This window comes from Pocillopora verrucosa, chromosome 10 (genome assembly GCF_036669915.1).
Source record: "Pocillopora verrucosa isolate sample1 chromosome 10, ASM3666991v2, whole genome shotgun sequence".
NCBI classification, from domain to species: Eukaryota; Metazoa; Cnidaria; class Anthozoa; order Scleractinia; family Pocilloporidae; genus Pocillopora; species Pocillopora verrucosa.
Genome location: NC_089321.1, coordinates 16,239,788 through 16,258,702, shown reverse-complemented (window position 1 = coordinate 16,258,702; position 18,915 = coordinate 16,239,788). Strand labels below are relative to the sequence as shown.

Sequence of the window (18,915 nt, the reverse complement as noted above, 5' to 3'; positions counted from 1 at the left end):
GTAAGAATTCTTTGAATCAGCTTATCTACATTTCTTTTGCCTGTTAAGCTAATAAGCTTTTTAGGCAGTCCTTACACTACTACCAAAAGCTCCTTCTCATCAGGGTAATTTTCTGCGTTTAGTTAGACAGGTGCGTGGTCAACAAGATCGTTTTTATGTCGAATATCATCAGCATTACCATTTCAATTTTTCCTTATTTAAATTTGTACATTTTCATTTTAGACGTGCAGTTCCATTGCGGAATGGTGTGGCTTGAATGACTATATGATTATTCAAGTGTTCATTTATCCGTGGTTATCAATTTCTCTCTTAACAAGCAGGCGAGTGAAAGGCCTAATACATTACCACTGATAAAGATTACCGCTGTAAATGATTTGGAAAAGCCAACGAACTTTTTCTACTTACTGTCTGGCATTTGAGAGACGATCTTTGTTATTTCATTTGATTTTCTGCGTAGGTCGGAAAATGATGACACATTGTAAACATGTTTCGGCTTCTGTACAATCGCAGTGAGTTCTTTGAAATTAGGTCTTCTACCTACAGCAATGACAAGTAAGTCTGCATTGTTCCCGAAAATTCGTTGCGCTGATACGTACAAGTCTCTTGATAAAGGGTGTGTTCTTCCAGATGTCAACAAAATGACATTTTGACGGACAGAGGGCCTTGCCTCCCTCAGCAATTTACCAGCATCTTCCAAAGCTAGATCTATTCGACGTCGCCCACCAATGCGTTGTGCACGGTCGATAAGGTTTTCAAAAGCGGGAAATGACTTGTAGCCATCGAACTTGACCACAGGAGAGGGAAAGTTTCCATATGTTATGACTGAAGCTCTAGACTGACCCGAAGGAACTTTCAAGGAACGTGCCATGGATTTGACAGCTTCCTTTTCGTACCTGTAGTCGCTCTGTGATACCTCAGAGGACGAGTCCATGACGAATATAACATCAGTTTCAATCATGCCATCTGTAGTGAAGGAAAAAAAAACAAAAGATACATAGTATATATAAAGGAGAAGCGGTTGGAGAAATTTTATCTTTATGGCATACACAATTTCATGCAGGCGGGAAATTGCGGAATCATCGTATTCCTAAACCGGGCAGGACCCGTTTTTGTTGTGATTACTTATCTGTTGGAAGTTGCAAGAACTGATAAAATCGCTGATAAAGAAATTCTGAATTCAAGTCGTTGGCTATCAAAACTTCATGAACATAAAAAACGGGTTACAATCGAGAAATACTGAATTTAACAGGTTTATTGTCGGTCTTAAGTTTTCGCGGCAAATATGCAGACGCCATGTATGATGTATTTTACAGTTATGACTTATGGGCTCCACCAGCTCACTTAGTTAAGTCTTTCTTATAGACTACAAAAAAAACTCAGTTAAGCAGGTATCCAAGCGTAATACGTGAGAATGTGATTTAAAAAAGCAAAGGATCCTTCCATAAGTGGAACAATGGGTTGTTGAATTATCAAAAGCCACTTTTAGTAGAAATTTGTTGGTAGAAATTTTCAAACTGAAATTTTGTGTGCACCGACATATTGGATCTTGTCACGTTTCATACTTAAAACTGTATACCGAATTGGAGGTGGCCAGTGGTGAATATTTACCTTGCCGCGAAGCGACGAGGTATTTATCCACTGCTAGCCACCGGCACTGGGATGAATATTTTTAATTATATACTAAAACATGAGATATTGCAAAAAGGGATGATTTTTATTGAGTTATTCCTACAACGATCACAACATTTTCTGTCGCAAACACCGCGCCGAGGAATTGAAATATTTCAATCTGTCAATATGTCAATATATGTCAAAGATTGATACATATTTATCTTTGTTTCCAGTTCACCCAATACTTTCAGTTCTTGTTTCAAGAATTTTCATACCGGGAGATATTTCATCATTTCAACGGAATTTGTTCCATCAATGGAGGCTTCATGTACGACCTAATGTTATGTGACTTACCAACGGTCCGCGTGACGATTTCATACGCCAGTTGCCGGTCAATTGAATTCAGACTCTGGAACATTTTTACCAGGAATACATTCTTTGCGTCTCGAACAACTTGTCCCAGGTCCCGATGTTCAATGTCTTTACCAATTCCTAACACGAAAGCATCTACACCGAGCCTTTGAAGGGCTGTACCGTACGAGCTAAGGGGTTGTACCCCATTTTGCTGATAATAAACGACAGAATTCAATAAATCATGTCGTGTTTCAGCAAATGAGAGGACCACTTACAGATTAAATTAATGCGAAAGTGATGAGAAATGGCAAGCTTTGCCCAGGTCGTTGAATGACAAATGATAAAACAAGCTGGTGCAGAACCAGAACCTGAGACCCTAGTCAAGATTTGAGCGCTGAGGTTCACCAATTACTTGCTGAGAACTTAAGGCGACACAGAGGGTGGTTAGGTTTCTGTTTCAAGTTATTGAAAAACTGACGACCCACAAGAAGCGTCCCGCTTTATACTTACTGAACTCCTAAAGAGGAACAGCACAGCATACTATGGACTAGTTCTCACTAGGATCCTTTTTAGCTCGTAAGTTTTGTATCATATCAATCTTTTAAGTGGTTTCGTCTAAGCTCCGCAATTGAAGTCGAAAATTTTAAATCTGCAGTTTGCATAAACAAAAAGGACATGCATCTGACCCTTTGCCATTGAAACAGCCTGTCTGACAAAATCCTGATCAGGAGAAAAACGATCTGAGAACTCTCTTTCATTGAGAGACTTCCTTGCCACATAATAGCTTTCATTATTTTCTCACCTCAATCTGTTTTCCGGCCGCAACAAGAAGTATGATTTTAGGAACATCTGGCCGAGAATTTTGCATCATCTGAACTGCTTCTTCAAGGGCGCGGTCGATTCTCCGTCTTCCTCCCATTGGTTGCACCGAGTCTATTTCTCTCTGCTGTGCTTCGCTATTCATATTGTTGTCAAGACCGTACACCACCCGAGGTCTATTGCCGTAAGTTATAAAGGAGATTCGAGATTTGGATGAAAAGGAATCTAAAGTTTTTATCAAATTTTTCACGAGGTCTTTCTGTTTTTCGTAATTGTTGCTCGAAATGTCAGATGACGAATCCACCATGAAAAGTACATCTGCTCCTGGGAAGTCAGCTGGTAGTTCTGGATCTGGAAAAACATATTCAGAAAAACCTTCAACATATCTTAGTTGACAAGCGAAAAGAAATTATGAAACATTTTTTCAAGAATAAAAATGAAAATTAGCATCACAGAAAAGGGTATTAAAAGCAACAACTCTACAAGAGTTGTCTCGTGCTTCGAGATGATTTTGCGAATGCATACAAAACCTGATGTTGATGTGGTTGGTTCTAACATTCTAAGAGCTCGATTGAGGCTCATTTCGAAAACAAAGTTAACACAAATTTTGATGTAGATTACTGCGTGGAGAGTAGAAATAAGGGCTTTATTTCAGGTACGTATAATTTTAGAACGAGAGGCAGGTTGCCAGTTTAACCTCTGACCGAGAGTATTTTGCTTTCGAGCAAGGCAAGACACTCCATTCCCTGAGTGTCTTACCCCAAAACAAAAAGGCTGTCGGAAAACTCTGCTACCTCAGGTGTAATAATGAAAGCAGAAGCTTCCCATCCGGTAACATAAGCATCATCAGGTTGGGGATTTTTGGTGAAGAATAGCCTTTTTACTTTGAACGGTGGCTCAAAACTCAATTACGGAGAACGTTATTCTACTTCTGTGCTAAAAGGCTCTCAAAGACTTACCAAGTTAAGACCTGCGCATTAATTATACAGTGGTGCAGAGTCAGTTATGTTATCTACCTGTATGTTTGCTGAGTTTTTGAGCCACAGGCAACGCTCTTCGCGAAAGATCGTCGAACGAGGGAACCGAAATCACAAAAGCCTTGTCTTTCACAGTCGGAAGAAGTTGATTCACATCTGGTTTGTCGCCTATTTTGGCAACGAACACTTTAAAACCGTAATCATGCAGTGGTTGGGCTGACAATCTCAGGGATTGGTCTGGGGACAGTCGACCTGCTGTGAGAAGTAGAACGATTTTTGGAACTAATTGTCGGCTGGTGTCTATCAGCTGCCTAGAAGCGTACTCAAGGGCATAGTCAAGACGTCCACTCCCTGTAATAATAAAAGTACGAGACAAAGATTATTCAGTCTTCATAATTTTCGTGAGAGGTGGTGGATAAAACTACGTTTTGTAAACCGTGAGTACCTACACAACCTCGACAATTTTTGTGTACTCAGTTCATACCTAACGAGATGAATTGTTCCGCGGCAGATATTACTGAGATTGTTCCAAACTAATTTCACAGGCCTCATTTGATGAGCCCATCCAGTTATTATAGAACATTTGGTCATATCCTCGGCTCCTTGGAGATATCATAACAAGAATTCAAACAGCTTTTATCTGTTCCTGACAAATTCATTCACTGCCGGATTGCAAAGAAAAGATTAACCTACTGTGGCTTCTTACGAAATGAGAATTTAGATCTCAATGCGTTCAACGAGACAGCTAAAAGGTAAGACGTAACCCTAAGTAAAACCACCGTACCACCAATATAAGAAGCTCCATCCACAGCACTGTTAAAAGTTTGTAGTGTTTCATAACTGTCGTACTCAGCTACAAGGGTCGTAGTGTAACCGTAAGTCAGCACCGCTGCTCGCGTTCTACCTGGGGATAACCTCAAGTAACCTGCTAAGGACTCGATAAAATCTTTTTCTTTCTCGTAGTCTGCACGCGAAACATCGACGGAGGAATCCATAATGAAGATTATGTCGGCCATAAAGTCACGCGGGATATCTGTATCTAAAACACGTTTAAACATGCGCCTCTTTAATTCATATCAAACATGTAAATCTATTGCTGTGATAAACTGTTGGGAAACAGTCAATTAAAATGGTAATACAGCATCATGGAATGAGCAATGTTTTTCGTGTAGTTGGAGGTGCTTTCCATAATTCAGGTTTAACAGCCATGGTAACGTAAGGGTACGCAAAAAAAAACCAGAAACGAAAATAAAAAACAAACAAACAAACTCAATGAAAAAACCAACAGCAAAATAGACCAATCGTAGCCATTTTTGGTTCCTTACATTCCTTCCATGGAAATCAGAAGATTAGCTTTCTCGATAAGTCATCTTGACCACTGGTAAATTCAAATAATTAAATTAATTAGGAACTGTATTGTAATGTCTAGATCGATATGGAGTTGAAATTAGGGATGATGTCAGTTCGTTATCAGTAGAAAACAAAGCCCATTCGTTACCTGTTCTCTTACCAATCGCTTTCGAAATTGAGCAGGCCCGTGGCAAAAGGTTATCAAATGAAGAAACGCTGAAAATGTCCTCTGGCCAATCAACAGCGGGAAGAAACTCATCTTTATCGTAGTTGTTACCTATGGCGACGACAAACGCTCCATTTCCAGCATTACGAAGTGTCTTGAAGGATTGTTTCAACGACAAGGCATCCTGTATCAGAGGTTGTCCTCCTGTCAAAATCACAACAATCCTTTTTTGGCTGGGTGAAACTGTTCGTAACAATTGTTCTGCAGTGTCGATAGCAAGGTGTAACCTGCGAAGTCCACCCATGTATTGTGACTTATCCACTGCTTGCTCGAATGCAGACAAATCTTTGTAGATATCCGTCGGCCGCTTTTGCGACGTCAACGAGCCATATGTGATTATCGCCGCTTGAGAGCTGTCTTGACAAACGTTAAAAGATTTAGCCACGGATTTCACAAATTCTTTTTGGCGTCTGAAATCCAAGGTTCCGATCGATGATGTCGTGTCCACGAGGAAGACTATGGTGGCTTGGAAAGTCTTGATCACACAGAGATCCACGTCTCGAAAAAATAATAGAGTGAGAGGCAACGTAAAAAAGTGAGTTCTTTTAGTTTGCCTTAATCAGACGGTATATATAAACTTTGAAGGAAAAGGTTCACAGAAACGGTTTATCATGGGAAGAAAAGGACCATCAAATAAAACAAAGCAATCACAAGACTTCAAACAAATAAATATTTTAGGGAAAAGTCACATTTTGTTTGCAAGCAAAAGAATAAGGTCAGAGAAACCTTATGCAAACATTTGAAGGCTAGCCTAATGTAGAACGCAAGTTTTTAAATTCCTTTTACAAGGAAAGTTGATGGATACTTCGACGAAGTTAACACGAGTTACCTTAGGACGCTTGAAATGAGGAAAAAGATTAACTTAGTGATGTGCAAAAAAGACATGTTGAATCTGATCAGATAAATTAATCTATTTACCACTTCTGTTTGCAACTGTAGTGGCAATCACTCTGGCTTGAGACTTCAAACTTTGGAATGAACCAACTGAAAATATGTCTTTGGGGTCTTTAACTATATCTTTAAGTTCTTTAGGATCTGGTTTATTGCCTATAGCAACAACATAAACCTTGTCACTCTGATCTCTCACGGGTTTTGACGCTTCCATTAAAGATTTTACTCTCGGGTCACTTGGGTGTCTTCCTGCAGTTAACAAAATGACCCATTTAGGGATACAACGCTTGGCTTCGCTTAGCAAACGGCCTGCGTCATCTAAAGCGAGGTCCATTCTCTGAGTCCCTCCGATGTACGATGCTCTGTTGATGACGACGTCGAAGACTGTCAGCGAGTCATAACCGCCGTATTTCAATAATACGTCAGAGCTTTGGCCATAAGTTATGACTGCAGCACGCGACTTTCCAGGCGCGACATTCAGGTATCTAGCAAATTCCTTGATGAAAGATTTTTCTTTATTGTATTCATCCCGCGTGACATCATCGGATGAGTCCAAAATGAAGATGATATCAGCGATGATATCTGTTAGTGGTCCAGCTGAAATTAAAATATACTCTCTTGTCAATATGAGATACTCGATTGCTTTTAAAAAATGACAGAGATCAATTATTTTACGCCATGCATCACACGCTTTTTAGGTAGTTACAGGTTTTAAGGACAATAACAATTGAACTTCACAAAAGTTCGATAATGTGATCCCTTTAAGTACCCATAAGAGAGGATCATCTCTCTTGCGACCATTCTGACATAGAAGATTACAGACGTATCACCATCGATATCACTACCGAAACATTAAGGTAGGTAACAAGGATTGAAGAAGCCGAAGGGAATAAAGAAATGTTTCTGCATTTACTACTGCTCATCATTGCTACGTTTATAGATGGTCTGTCTCAACTGAATTCAAACTAAAAAGAATTCGCTAAAGAAAGCTTGCGAACAATGAAGTTTTGGAGTTTTTGTGTACTTTTAGTTGGACCTGAGAGACGAAATGCAAAGTAACAGGTGTATAGATGAGGAGATTATGACTGAAATTACCCGAAATTTATAAAACTTACTTGACGTTTCCACGATAATTCCTCCAACCGTCGTTTTTCGGGGCTCCAAGTCGTCAAAGGAAGTCATCCGGAAGATTTGCGCTGGCTGCTGCACCACGGGCCGTAGCTCAGAGATGTCGGGCTCCTGGCCTATTGCCACAACATAGTTGTAAACTCCTTTGTCTAAGAGAGGAATTGCTGCTTCACCAGGTGTTTTGCTGCCAGACTCTCGAGATTGCTTTCCGGAGGTCAACAATATAACTATCTTCCTTACCCAAGGCCTGGCGTTGGCCATCATCTGGGATGCTTTCTCAAGAGCTCGGTCTATTCGTCTATTGCGCCCCACAAAAGGCGCTTTTTCAACTGCACTTTCAAAGTCTGCTCGCAGTCGTTTGATGTCGAATTCGATAACCTCAGACGCGGCATTGCCGTAAGTTATCAGGGCTGCGCGCGAATTCCCTGGTAAAACATTAAGGTAGGTGGCAAGGTATTTGACAAACTCTTTTTCTTTACTGTAGTCTCGTGAAGACACAGAAGAAGAGGAATCCATGATGAAAATTACATCTGCTATGAAGTTTAGCGATATTTTATCAGGTGGTGTACTTGGAGTTGGAGTTGGCTCCTTTACATCTGTTAGACAGAAGCATTCGATAATTATCATAAAAAGGGTTTGAAAATAGTTTTACCCTTTGTTGCACAAGACAACTCATCCTATTACAAAAAGCACAAACGTATAGAATGCTATCTTATTGGTATCACATAATGTAGCGGTATTACCTTTGGGGATGCTGTGTACTCTGATCACTCAAATGTTTCGAAGTTATTTGAAATGTTGATCTAAACATAAATTAATATAGAATCCGGCGAAATGAAACAAGGTTGAATGTTGGTCTTGTGTTTTTATAGTTACTGACTAGAACCCTTTATTCCTACACTCCTTGGTTTTGTTCTCAAATGGTCCCTGATCTAAATCCTTGTCTATCGTGTCCTTGTTTGGGTGTGGAAAATCTTTCTCTTCTTTATTTCTGTTTGGATCTTTTGATCTCTTTACCCAAGGTCGTTACAACGTTTCTCCACCTCTTTTGAAATTCGATGAAGCTGCACAGAGCTAAACTTCAATAAGGATTTCGTTGCCCAAGCTCGAGTCAAAGTAATCAATTCAAGAATAAAAATAAATAGAGGAAATCACTCTTTTCTTAATTTACAGAAATTTGTTCAACAAAACAATTCTTAAACCACTCATATTGTGAGTTATGATTAAATATAATGAACTTGATCGCTCACCGAAGGAAGAAATTATATGTTGCGAAAAGGACTTCTGTTTTCTGGGAAGATCGACGAATGACTGTAGTCTTAAGATGTCTTCTTGCTTGCTAAGAACCAAATAGTCCCTTAAATCTGGCAGAGCACCAATGGTAACCACAAATGACTTCGCCCCGACAAGTTCCAGTTGTCTACTTATGTCTTTGATTGGGGTGCCTGAATCTCGCCTCCCTGAGGTAATGAGAACTGTTACCCTGGGAATACCCGGTCGTGCCCTAGAAAGCAGCCGAGCTGCATTTGTCAATGCTGTGTCGACCCGCCGCCCACGGCGTAAATAGGGCGCCCCGTCCACTGCGACGTTAAACCTTCCCAGTGTCCTGTGGCTATTGAAGTCCGTAACCTGCCTCGTTGTGCTACTGTATACTACTAAACTGGCCCTCGTGGCTTGTTCTCCAAAGTTCAAGGCCTGGGCTACCGCTTTAACAAAGTCTTTTTGCCTGCGGAAGTTTACGACGCCCACACTAGAGGACGCATCAATTAGGAAAACGACATCTGCTATAAAACCAGGTCCTGGAACTTAATAAGAAAAACGAGGTTATCCTGGTTCAGTTGACACATAGTTTGTTCACAAATGATAAATACTTTGGTTTCTTAAGTTGGCAGGGTGGCTTTTAGAAGTTCTTCAGGGAGAATTACATGACTGAATGCCACAAGAGAAGTACATTTCTCCTTAAACATGTACTTTAGGAGTATCCTACAAATCCTACTTCTCTAACTGTTTTTGCGGGTTGTAAGTGAAACCTGTTCTTTGGAGTCGAGGGTAATATTAACTGTTTCTCATTTCTTACTTTTTGAAGTCAGTACACGCAATAAAAAAGATGAATATGGTATTGCGATGGGATAGGGAAATATTTTTAATTACAAGTGGAGATACCTTTTACGGTGAAAAAGGGGATTACATAACATGCTTAGATTGAAAACAGAATAATTTTCTTAGACGTTATACTGAGAAAGCGGTCATCGATTTTATATATACTAAATTTCCCTAGGTCATCATAACAGGTTGGTTGTTAAGCACCAGTCCACTCAATAGCGACAACATCTTCATGGAGATTTTGCGGTAATAAAATATCGTGTCTCGCCCATCTGACTCTTAAGAAAACTAATGTCTCTAACCTTGTTGTAGGCTCACGTATCTCCCAACAAAATGGATTTCAGACTGCAAATCCATGAACGAAGGTAACCTTTTGATGTCATCAGAACTGCTCACCAGTTCCTCGATTTGGCTGTTGGCCACTGAGGGACCAATGGCAACAACGTATATAAGCGCACCTAAGTCCGTAACACTTTTGCTGGCGCTTTTCAATTGGTCAAGTGTACCCGCATGAGGGCCTGATGTGAATAGTATCACCGCCCTCGGTGCTACCTCGTCATGATGGCGGAACATGCGGGCTGCCATAAACAAGGCCTGGTCTATCATTCGACGTCCTTTTATTTGACTGGTTCTGATCATTGCATTTATAAATTTGTCGACATCCGAAGAGTCCTTGAATTGCACGGTTGGACGACTGTACTTGCCGTATGTTATCACACTTGCGCGCACCCCTTCTTCAGAAATCTCGAAAGCCTTCGCTAAGGAAATGACAAACTCTCTTTGTCGCTTGAAATCCATCGTTTCTACTTCTTCAGAAGTGTCCACAAGGAAAACAACGGCAGCATCTTTACTCAACGGAGTTGAGAAATCTAAATAAAATTATTGGAAAATGGTTATAAGGGACGTGATTGACTCTAAATGAGAGGTTCATCGAGATCTTTTGTCAGCACAAATTTACATTTCGAACTTAATTCCCCGTTATTACGGGAGGAAAAAAAACCTATTTTGGGTCAATGTAAAAGCCCGTCAGTTTTAGGATTTGATTAATCTCGCTGACTAATCCTGATTTTCCAAGAATTAAAACTGTTCATTCAATGCCCGTTATATCAAGTAACCATTGCTACCAGGCGTCATAAGATTTAAAAATCCTATTTATTTCGTACAAACGAAGCGGTGGCAATTAACTGACTTACAGCATTTTTCAACCTCACCTGATTTCACTCTGATGTAACTAGCTGCCGGTGGAAGGTATGGCTCCAAGCTCTTATAAGACTTGTCAACGATGAGATTATCTTTTTCAACAATGTAGTTTAACATTGAATGATCCACCCCATCACCAATGGCGATTGCAAAGATACTGACGCCTTGGTCACGAAGAGCCTTGACAGGGAGCCGTAAGTTGGTGCCAACATCCGCCAGTTGTCCACCATGGGTTAGAATAAGCAGAATCTTGGGTACCAAACGTCTGGCTTGCAAAAACGTTTGGTTAGCCAGCCATAATGCTCTATCAATTCGTTTCTGGCCTCCAACGTAAGTGAGTGAGTCGATGGACCGATTCATCGCTGCGTTAGTTGTACGCGTCCCGAATGGTATGGACAGCCGTGCAGTGTTTCCGTATGAGATGACACTCGCTCGAACATAACGAGGTGATATTCTGAATTGGTTTACAATTGTTTGCAGAAAGTTTAATTGGTCTCCATACGTTGCTCTAGGGATAGCTGAAGATGAATCTACTAGGAACATTATATCGGCTGTGATCTCCAATGGTGGAATTGCATCTGAGAAAAACAAATAACAACATTTAGGACCTTATGTTGGTAAACCATTGAATTTAAAGAGGGAATCTTCAAAGTGGCGAGCATATATAATAGCACATCATGGAGCTCCCCAAATAACAACTTATGATCATTTCACTATTAAGCCAGTTTATAGCAACGGAATGGACAAAATATGTCACGGTAGTGCTTTGTAGAACGGGGCAAAACACGAACAGAAAGTGGAGCCGAAAAATGCTGCATGTTCCAAACTTTGGTTTTATTCTACTTTTTAGACTTGATTTTAAAAGCAACATAATTTTAATTTCATCGGATCTTTTTTTATTTAATGATTTGGCTTGGAGTCTTTCTCGACTTTCAGCCAGGCCATATTCGACTGATTGTAAGACAGACCGTAGGATGTTATTCGAAAATTAAAAGCCAAAATACTATAAAAAGAAAGAAAATTGCGGCAATAAATCTTTTTTGCGTTTCCTCCGCAAAAATAAATATTCCGTTGTAGAAATTGAATTTTTCTTAAAACAAACGAGACGCATTTTATTTATGTGCTATTTCATAAATATCGCCTGCAGTTCAGAGGAAGATAACGAATCGAATTTCGCGTTCAGATAAGCCCCTTTCCCTTTGAAAGCCCCAGACGTATATAATTTCAACGAGAGCTTATTAGAACAAACGAACATTTGTTTTTAACCTACCTCACCGAGAAAACAAATGAATAAATTAAAACGTAAAATGAAGCAAACTCACCGTAGGTGTCTATTCGATTAACAATACGATATGTCTGTTGGAGTAGTAGTTCAAAAGAATTCACGGTGAATACATCTTCTTGTCTTCTTGCTAGGAGTCTGAGTTCTTCAGGGTCGACGTAAGTGCCAATCCCTATGACGTAAACGTGAACGCCTAAGTCATGAAGCGGTCGGACAGCTATGTCCAGCGGTTTCGCATCATAGTCGTCAGTCTGCTTTCCATCGGTGAGAACAAATGCAATTCTGGGCACAGCTGGACGAGATTTTGAAAACACCTCCATGGCCATTGCCAGTGCTTTGTCGATCCGCGTCCTGTTTCCTAAATACTCCAGGTCATCTATAGCAGTGTTGATACTTTGCTTATCGTTGAATGTGTCAAAATCGAAGATGAGTTTTGGGTCGTCGCTGTATATGATGGTACTGATTCTGGCCTCAGTAGGAGAGACTTGAAACACATTCGTGAGATCTTTGACGAACTGTTTTTCGCGATTGTAGTCATCAGGTCCAATGCTTCCTGACGAGTCCATTATGAACACTACATCGGCTTTATTTCTGACAGAAGGCGTTCCTTCGTCTTTCCATGAAATGAAGCAAAGCAATATGAAAATGAAGGTCAGCTCACCGATATGAAAAACGAAAAACTTGCTAACCTTGGCTAAAAAACAGGTTCATAATAAAGAGAAAATTGCTGAACCTTTCACTTCCAGAAAGGATCCATAAATGTATGACAAACAACAAATTATCGGCGTTTACATTCTAAGCTTAAGGAAAAAGGTGATTCAGAAAAATGGTTTTCTTATTGTGTGCTAAGCGGCCCTTCGCGATAACGGTCTGTTTGAGTTTGAGGTATCATCAGATGAACGATATTAAGGCATTATTATTATTATCATCATGATTATTATTTATTATTATCTTTATTATTATTTATTATTATTATTTTTTAATTAACACCATTCATAGTGAGGTGTTATGTTACTGTGGATTCATTAGCATATTTGCGACGTGTTTAAATGTTATTCAGCTCTGCCACGAAAATTTAGAATTGGATTGTTCACTTATTTCAACAGATCCCCTGCGTTCAGCGAGGGAAAATATTTTATCTCTATCGCTGCGTGTCCAAATAATCGTTAAAATGACAATGGCTTGGTATTTTGGCTAAGGATATAACCTTAATTCTCCCCTTTGGATAAACGCCACCATTTTTAAGGGTAAGTCACCCTTCCGTGACAATCAATGGATCGACAGCTCACTTGATGGCTGGTGATTCCTAATAAGCCCTGTCAACCTCGATCTGATCATTCTGGCGAACGAGAAACAAACTTTATTTTGATTCGGCAGTCAGATCTCTTAGTATATTTTCAGTGTACCTCAAGCCCAATCGATTCATTCTTTCCGCCACAGCAACTTTCGTCACTGATGAGCCAGATTTTCCTTTTGTAGAAGATGAGCCCTCCAAAAGAATGATATCCAAATTGCAATTTCAAGTTGATTGGTTTATCTATACCTATTATCTTATTTCTTCAATAGCGAATCAATATTGTGGTGAGAAGTTACATGCTTATCACCTCTGGTTTAAGTTAATGGTTGGTTACCTGGATCAAGACATGCATACTTGCATCCGTCAAGACAGCACTTTTGCTTCCCAGAGCAGTCAGAGTCGCAGGTACACTCGTCCCATACGAAGGCCGGGCAGTCAGTTCGCCTCCTTATTGGCGGACATCTTCCTTCACGTATACCTTTGGAATATCAAGAAACTTTCTATAGGTATTTGTATATTCTATAAGTATATCATATTATGAGTTGGGAATTATTGTGTATTTGTAAATTGAATAACTTTATAGCAATAATCTCACGAAAAAGTCAAGGCGAACCGCATGCAAAACAGAAGGAGCCAATAAAACGAAATTCCTTTGAAGTTATACAACTGGAATAACAGATTCGTATTACCGTTTTCCAAAAGTAACATAGCAAACGCAACTTGAAAACTAAATTCCCGGTTCGAAAGCATTGTATAGCAAGCTACGTTTTACAAAACTTTTCGTTAAATCATTGTATTCGAAAATCGCGATTGATAGTCCTGCTTGAAATTTCCAAAACGTGTCCAGAAATAGCCAATGGGTTTCCAAGCTGGGTTGGCCAGGGGGAGGGGAGGAGGATACGTGGGGGGGGGGGGGGTTAAAGCTAGGAATAAAGTCAAGTTTCAGCCTAAGGTTCATCTTTTTCGAGGAAAGGTTGGCAGACGTGTGTCCAAAACAGTGAACAGGAGAGAGAAGAATTTAGGCTTTTGAGTTAAACTTTAAGTCAAACTTTGCTTCTCCAGAAAAGCCTTTTCAGCTGATTTTCGCTTTGTTTTCTTCTGAATTATTTGTAGACATATTTACGCCTGGTTTTTATAGTGGGGCAAGCCTGTGTTGATGGAGGGTGCGTGTTTAAATTTCAAGAGCATGGGAATGAGAAGGCAGTTATTGCAATTTATATCCCTTTTTCACCTTCAGCTTTCCACCTCTTAACACTAAAAATACACATGACATTAAGGAATAAAGTTGTTTGAATGGAAAATATGTTGCTATATGTTGTTGAAGAGAAATATTGTATGAACAAAATAAATTATGTATGGCAAAAAAAATCAGTTATCATCAAATGGCGATGAAAGCCCGACGACAAATGTTGCATGGTATTTGTTTTGAAGGATTGAAAGGTCGCCTGTTTAATTTGTAAATTTTCGTACACCTAATGCGGGCAATGGCGGTCAGGCATGGGGAATTTTAATAGATTTATAAACTGCATGAACGAAGCTGGAGTGTTCCTTAGTAAGGGTAAATTTCTTGCCCGGTAACTGAGATCTTACTTTTCAATTGAAGAAACTTAAGTTGTGCAGATTTAAAAGTGATAATGTGTGACTTCGTAAACTGAGCCACCATAGTTGTAAGTGCTCATAAACCCTTTAACCCCTTAGAATGAGTAGCATCGAGTTTCTCCTAACGATATCACATCTGATCAAGCATTGAGGTCACGAGAATTAAAGAAATGATCACAAACTAAAGAAATCTCGATTGTTAGACAAATTCTCCATGTCAGTACCTCAAGGAATGTTTAGGTAACTGTATAAAGAATATGCATACCGATGTCGTGGTGTAAAGGGTTAACTGTGAGATAAAGATTGACGAAAAAAACTTCGTACGTGACATTAGAACGCGAGTATATCGCGTGTAGGTAAGTACGTCGTCGGTGGCTTTGAAGAGCTAAATGAGTCAAATGCCAGATATGCAGTGATACAAATAAGTAGCTGGATACTCTGCAGATTAGCCCGATTTACTCATTAATGCTTTCTTAAAGTTGCGACTCAAATCCAGAAGATTAATTAAAAAAGAAATTTTTTTCCTTATCGGTATTGAATATTTGAAAAGTAATTATCAAGCAAGCCTATTATTTAACGAACTAAGACACTAAGACACAGGAACAGTTTCCAGTTGAAATGAAACCTTGTATATTGTGTAGAAATACTGCCGGTCGACTCTTTTATAATTCATAGGACATTCTTAAAGTTATAAATCACTATCTATCAAAGTTATAGGCCACCGAGGAAACTTATGCTGCCGCCATATTTAAATCCTGCAAAATGATATCATAAACGTATATGAAACCGCTACAGTCCGAAGAAGGAAAATACATGCGAGAATTATGTAACAGTCAAAACCCTGATTGCAAAGTACGCTATACTGCCACTACACATGCTATACTGCCATTACGTTAACGTTAGACTCATAAATTCTTCAGACAAATTTATGTATACATGTCAAAGGAGAAACAGACGGTGCGTCACTTACGTTGCAGCTGCTGCCCTTGTGTGATCCTGATCTTGATAAAAATCAACAGCAATGTCCCCACAACGACAGATGATGTCTTCATTACTGTAGTAGTCCGTTTACATTAAAACGTCATCTATGTCTCTTGGAAAGCGTTTTTGACCGTGCGTCCTATTCCAAGGTGCAGAATCTATGTTTGTTGTCTGTATACGGCTAAGCGCGGAAATCGTCCTTTGCGTGAAATATTTCCCGTCACCCCGGGTGGTGGTGTGGGTTGGAAATGCCACCGATTACGTGCTGAGTAAATTTCTTTCTCCAGGCGTTCAACAGATACGTGATTTTAAACAGACATGAAATAAAAAAAAGGATTGCGAAAAGAGGATTTGCAACTCCCAGTTAATTAGACCCACCAGGAGTGTGTCGCAAGTCCGATAAGCGATATCAAGCTTATAAGTACTAACCGCACGAAAGAGAGCGTTTCTTTGGCTGTAAGCTCGTGATGATCTTCGTTTACACAACAGATTGTGATACTTAATAGGTTTGGCCGGAAACAGTGGGAGTAAATAAAGAAAATATCAAATGCTTATTCATGAAACTGAGAGGCTCTTTTTTACTGACTTCGGCTTTGAAGCAAATGAAAAGTTGGAAATTTAATGTGGATACTAAAAAAAGAAACATTTCATCAAACGCTCAAAGTGACTGTGAATTGAGGATCAACTATCTGACGATCGGAGAAATTCACACCTATCTCTGTCACCAAGTCAAGTATAGTTTAATTTTCGCTTTGTGATATTAAAATAATTTTGGTATCACATACATTAATGAACGAAAATAAACCGGTGATATCTAAATTACCACAAACTTCACTAACAGCGATAAATCTCCGAGATAGGGGCAAGAGAATTATTGCTGCTCAAAAGTTGTGCATACTGCTTAGCCAACTCCGTGCTCATAGGGCAATTGTAAGGCGGCCAAGTATTGAGCAGTTGAAGGTAATATTTATAACCGCCTAGAAACGATTCGAACATTCATTTCCTGAGGAGAGGAGGGAGGCTGAATTTAAAGGAAAGGACATCAGAAATTCTTAGAGAAGCCAATCAGGGCTCCGTTGGAAATATCAAGTATTGTTTTAGAAATTAAAAGATTTGATCACGGTTGGCTCTCAGCTACCGTGCATAAAAAGTCTCCAGCTAGCCTCCAGTCTCTGTTGATTCCACAAAAAATAGAGTGACTGTTTCTTTATATTAATAACTTTGACTCCCATGAGTGACCAGGACAGAATTTCTCCTTACGATATCAATACGATGTCAAGCAGAGAGATGATGAGAATAAAGAATAAAGAAAAATATCAGTTTGAGGATTTGCTAGTTGATCCAATACCAAATTATCAGAACTAGCATCATAAGAATCGTATGGCAGACAGTAAGGAGAATTATTAATGAGATCTTGGGTATTAAAGGGTTAAACAGCTAAAATAAGGTGTTCTCTCCAGAACATTCATAAGGTACCAACTAATGCTTGATTCTCTTCTATGAACAACAGGCACACCCTTGATCTTTGTACACGAGATAAGCTAAGAATCATTCCATGATGTTACGAAAAGGTGGATCTGTTGGCGATATTTTTTATATTTTTAAACTTTGCTCAGAGGAAAAGAGATGACAAAAGAGAGGAAACAGGAGTAATGGGCTCCTGGAGGGAACAAAAGCCAAACAAAGGAAAGCAATGAATACAAATAAAAATAAAGGCAAAATGAATGTCTCTTCGGCTCTTTTGGGATCTGCTTTCGCCATTTAAACTTCATTGTCATAATTTCTTGTTTTGCACCAAGATACAAGATACAAAAGGGTGAGAGAGAAAAGAAGCGGATGGAAAAAAAGAAAGACAAAGAGAGATTTCAGAGGGGCAAAGGAGAGACCAAAGAAGAAGCTTAAAACTTAAAAAAAAAAAAGTCTGCAAAAGGAAATGAAATGGAAGTTTGAAGTGGTATGCAAATTGGAAAGGGGAAAAATAAAAGCTGCAAAGGCTCCGACAATGACATAACGAAAGCTAGGGCCACTAATTCAAAACCTTAAAGAAGCAAACAAGTTTATTATGTCAATTCCCCTAAAGTCCAAAAACTGGATTCGTGCGACACACGTTTTTCATTGTAATGTGATTCGACAGGCTTATTTTTGACCTTTTAAAGGTAGAGGGAATTATTACAGGTATTTCTACCTGTCATGTAAGTGACACGAATTTTCTGGAAGTTCTTTTCGAAGCTAAAATTAAACTTTTAATACGGATGGGCCATTTCAATTTCAAATTTGGTCCTATGCCAACATGGAAATTTTTCCAAAAAAACTGAAATAAACTGGGGATGGGATTAGATTATAGCTGTAACAATATACAAAGGACTTTTAGATATTCTACATATTCATGTAATAGAATAGAGTATGCCCCTTTATGCATAGTATGCTAAAGAATTTTCGAAAAAACAAATTATTTTGACTATAGAGGTTGCCTGACTTTTTACTCGTTCTCGAGTCGTTAGACAGCATAGATTTAGATTTAAATCTCATGTATCGTACAAAAAAAATATGGATCTACAGGAAATCCCCTCTGATTATCCAGCGGGATTATTTTTAGGTTTAATTTTATTTTTTAGGATTAAGTCACATACACGGGCACGCTGTTCACGGGGGTCAAAGTTCAAGGATTTGTAATTAAGCAGTAAACAGAGCTAGTGGCAGAAGTTTCTTACTTTCATCTTATGAAATTTTTTTCGTTAACAAACCCGTGCTAGATCAAGGAAAGACGCACTCACTGACATAAGCGTAATTGTTATTACGATGAGCCCGGCACTAAATAATTTCCTCGAGGACAGAAGGCAAAGGGATCCCACACATGCAGTTGAAATTTTTCTCTTAATTCTACGTTTAATCTTTTATTTTGGCTAGTGAATTCAATGAAATTCTCTTTTTGAGGGGAAGTATCGAAAATCTTTGATTTTCGTTTGTCTTGACTTTGAAATAGGTTATTCTCCAGCACTCCACGAGAGGACTCCTCGAGTAACTTGGTGTTACGTGCGAGAGATGAGAATAATGTCGCGAGGAACGCGAGACACGTTTTGCGAAACGAAATCCCGCG

At 39.2% G+C, this 18,915-nt stretch overlaps 1 protein-coding gene across 1 annotated transcript in view; it reads right to left on the bottom strand.

Annotated features, from left to right (window-relative positions):
• Positions 1-18,915, bottom strand: part of LOC131785958 (uncharacterized) — a 90,133-nt gene that overhangs the window by 22,872 nt on the left and 48,346 nt on the right. Inside the window, exons 55-67 of the mRNA XM_066172896.1 lie at positions 13,573-13,716; positions 11,982-12,554; positions 10,671-11,237; positions 9,762-10,328; positions 8,607-9,161; positions 7,344-7,952; positions 6,256-6,825; positions 5,260-5,835; positions 4,546-4,800; positions 3,801-4,112; positions 2,768-3,135; positions 1,966-2,176; positions 406-963 (exon numbers count right to left, since the gene is read on the bottom strand). Coding sequence (XP_066028993.1) covers positions 406-963; positions 1,966-2,176; positions 2,768-3,135; positions 3,801-4,112; positions 4,546-4,800; positions 5,260-5,835; positions 6,256-6,825; positions 7,344-7,952; positions 8,607-9,161; positions 9,762-10,328; positions 10,671-11,237; positions 11,982-12,554; positions 13,573-13,716 — 5,865 coding nt within the window. The remainder of the gene's footprint in view (positions 1-405; positions 964-1,965; positions 2,177-2,767; positions 3,136-3,800; positions 4,113-4,545; positions 4,801-5,259; positions 5,836-6,255; positions 6,826-7,343; positions 7,953-8,606; positions 9,162-9,761; positions 10,329-10,670; positions 11,238-11,981; positions 12,555-13,572; positions 13,717-18,915) is intronic.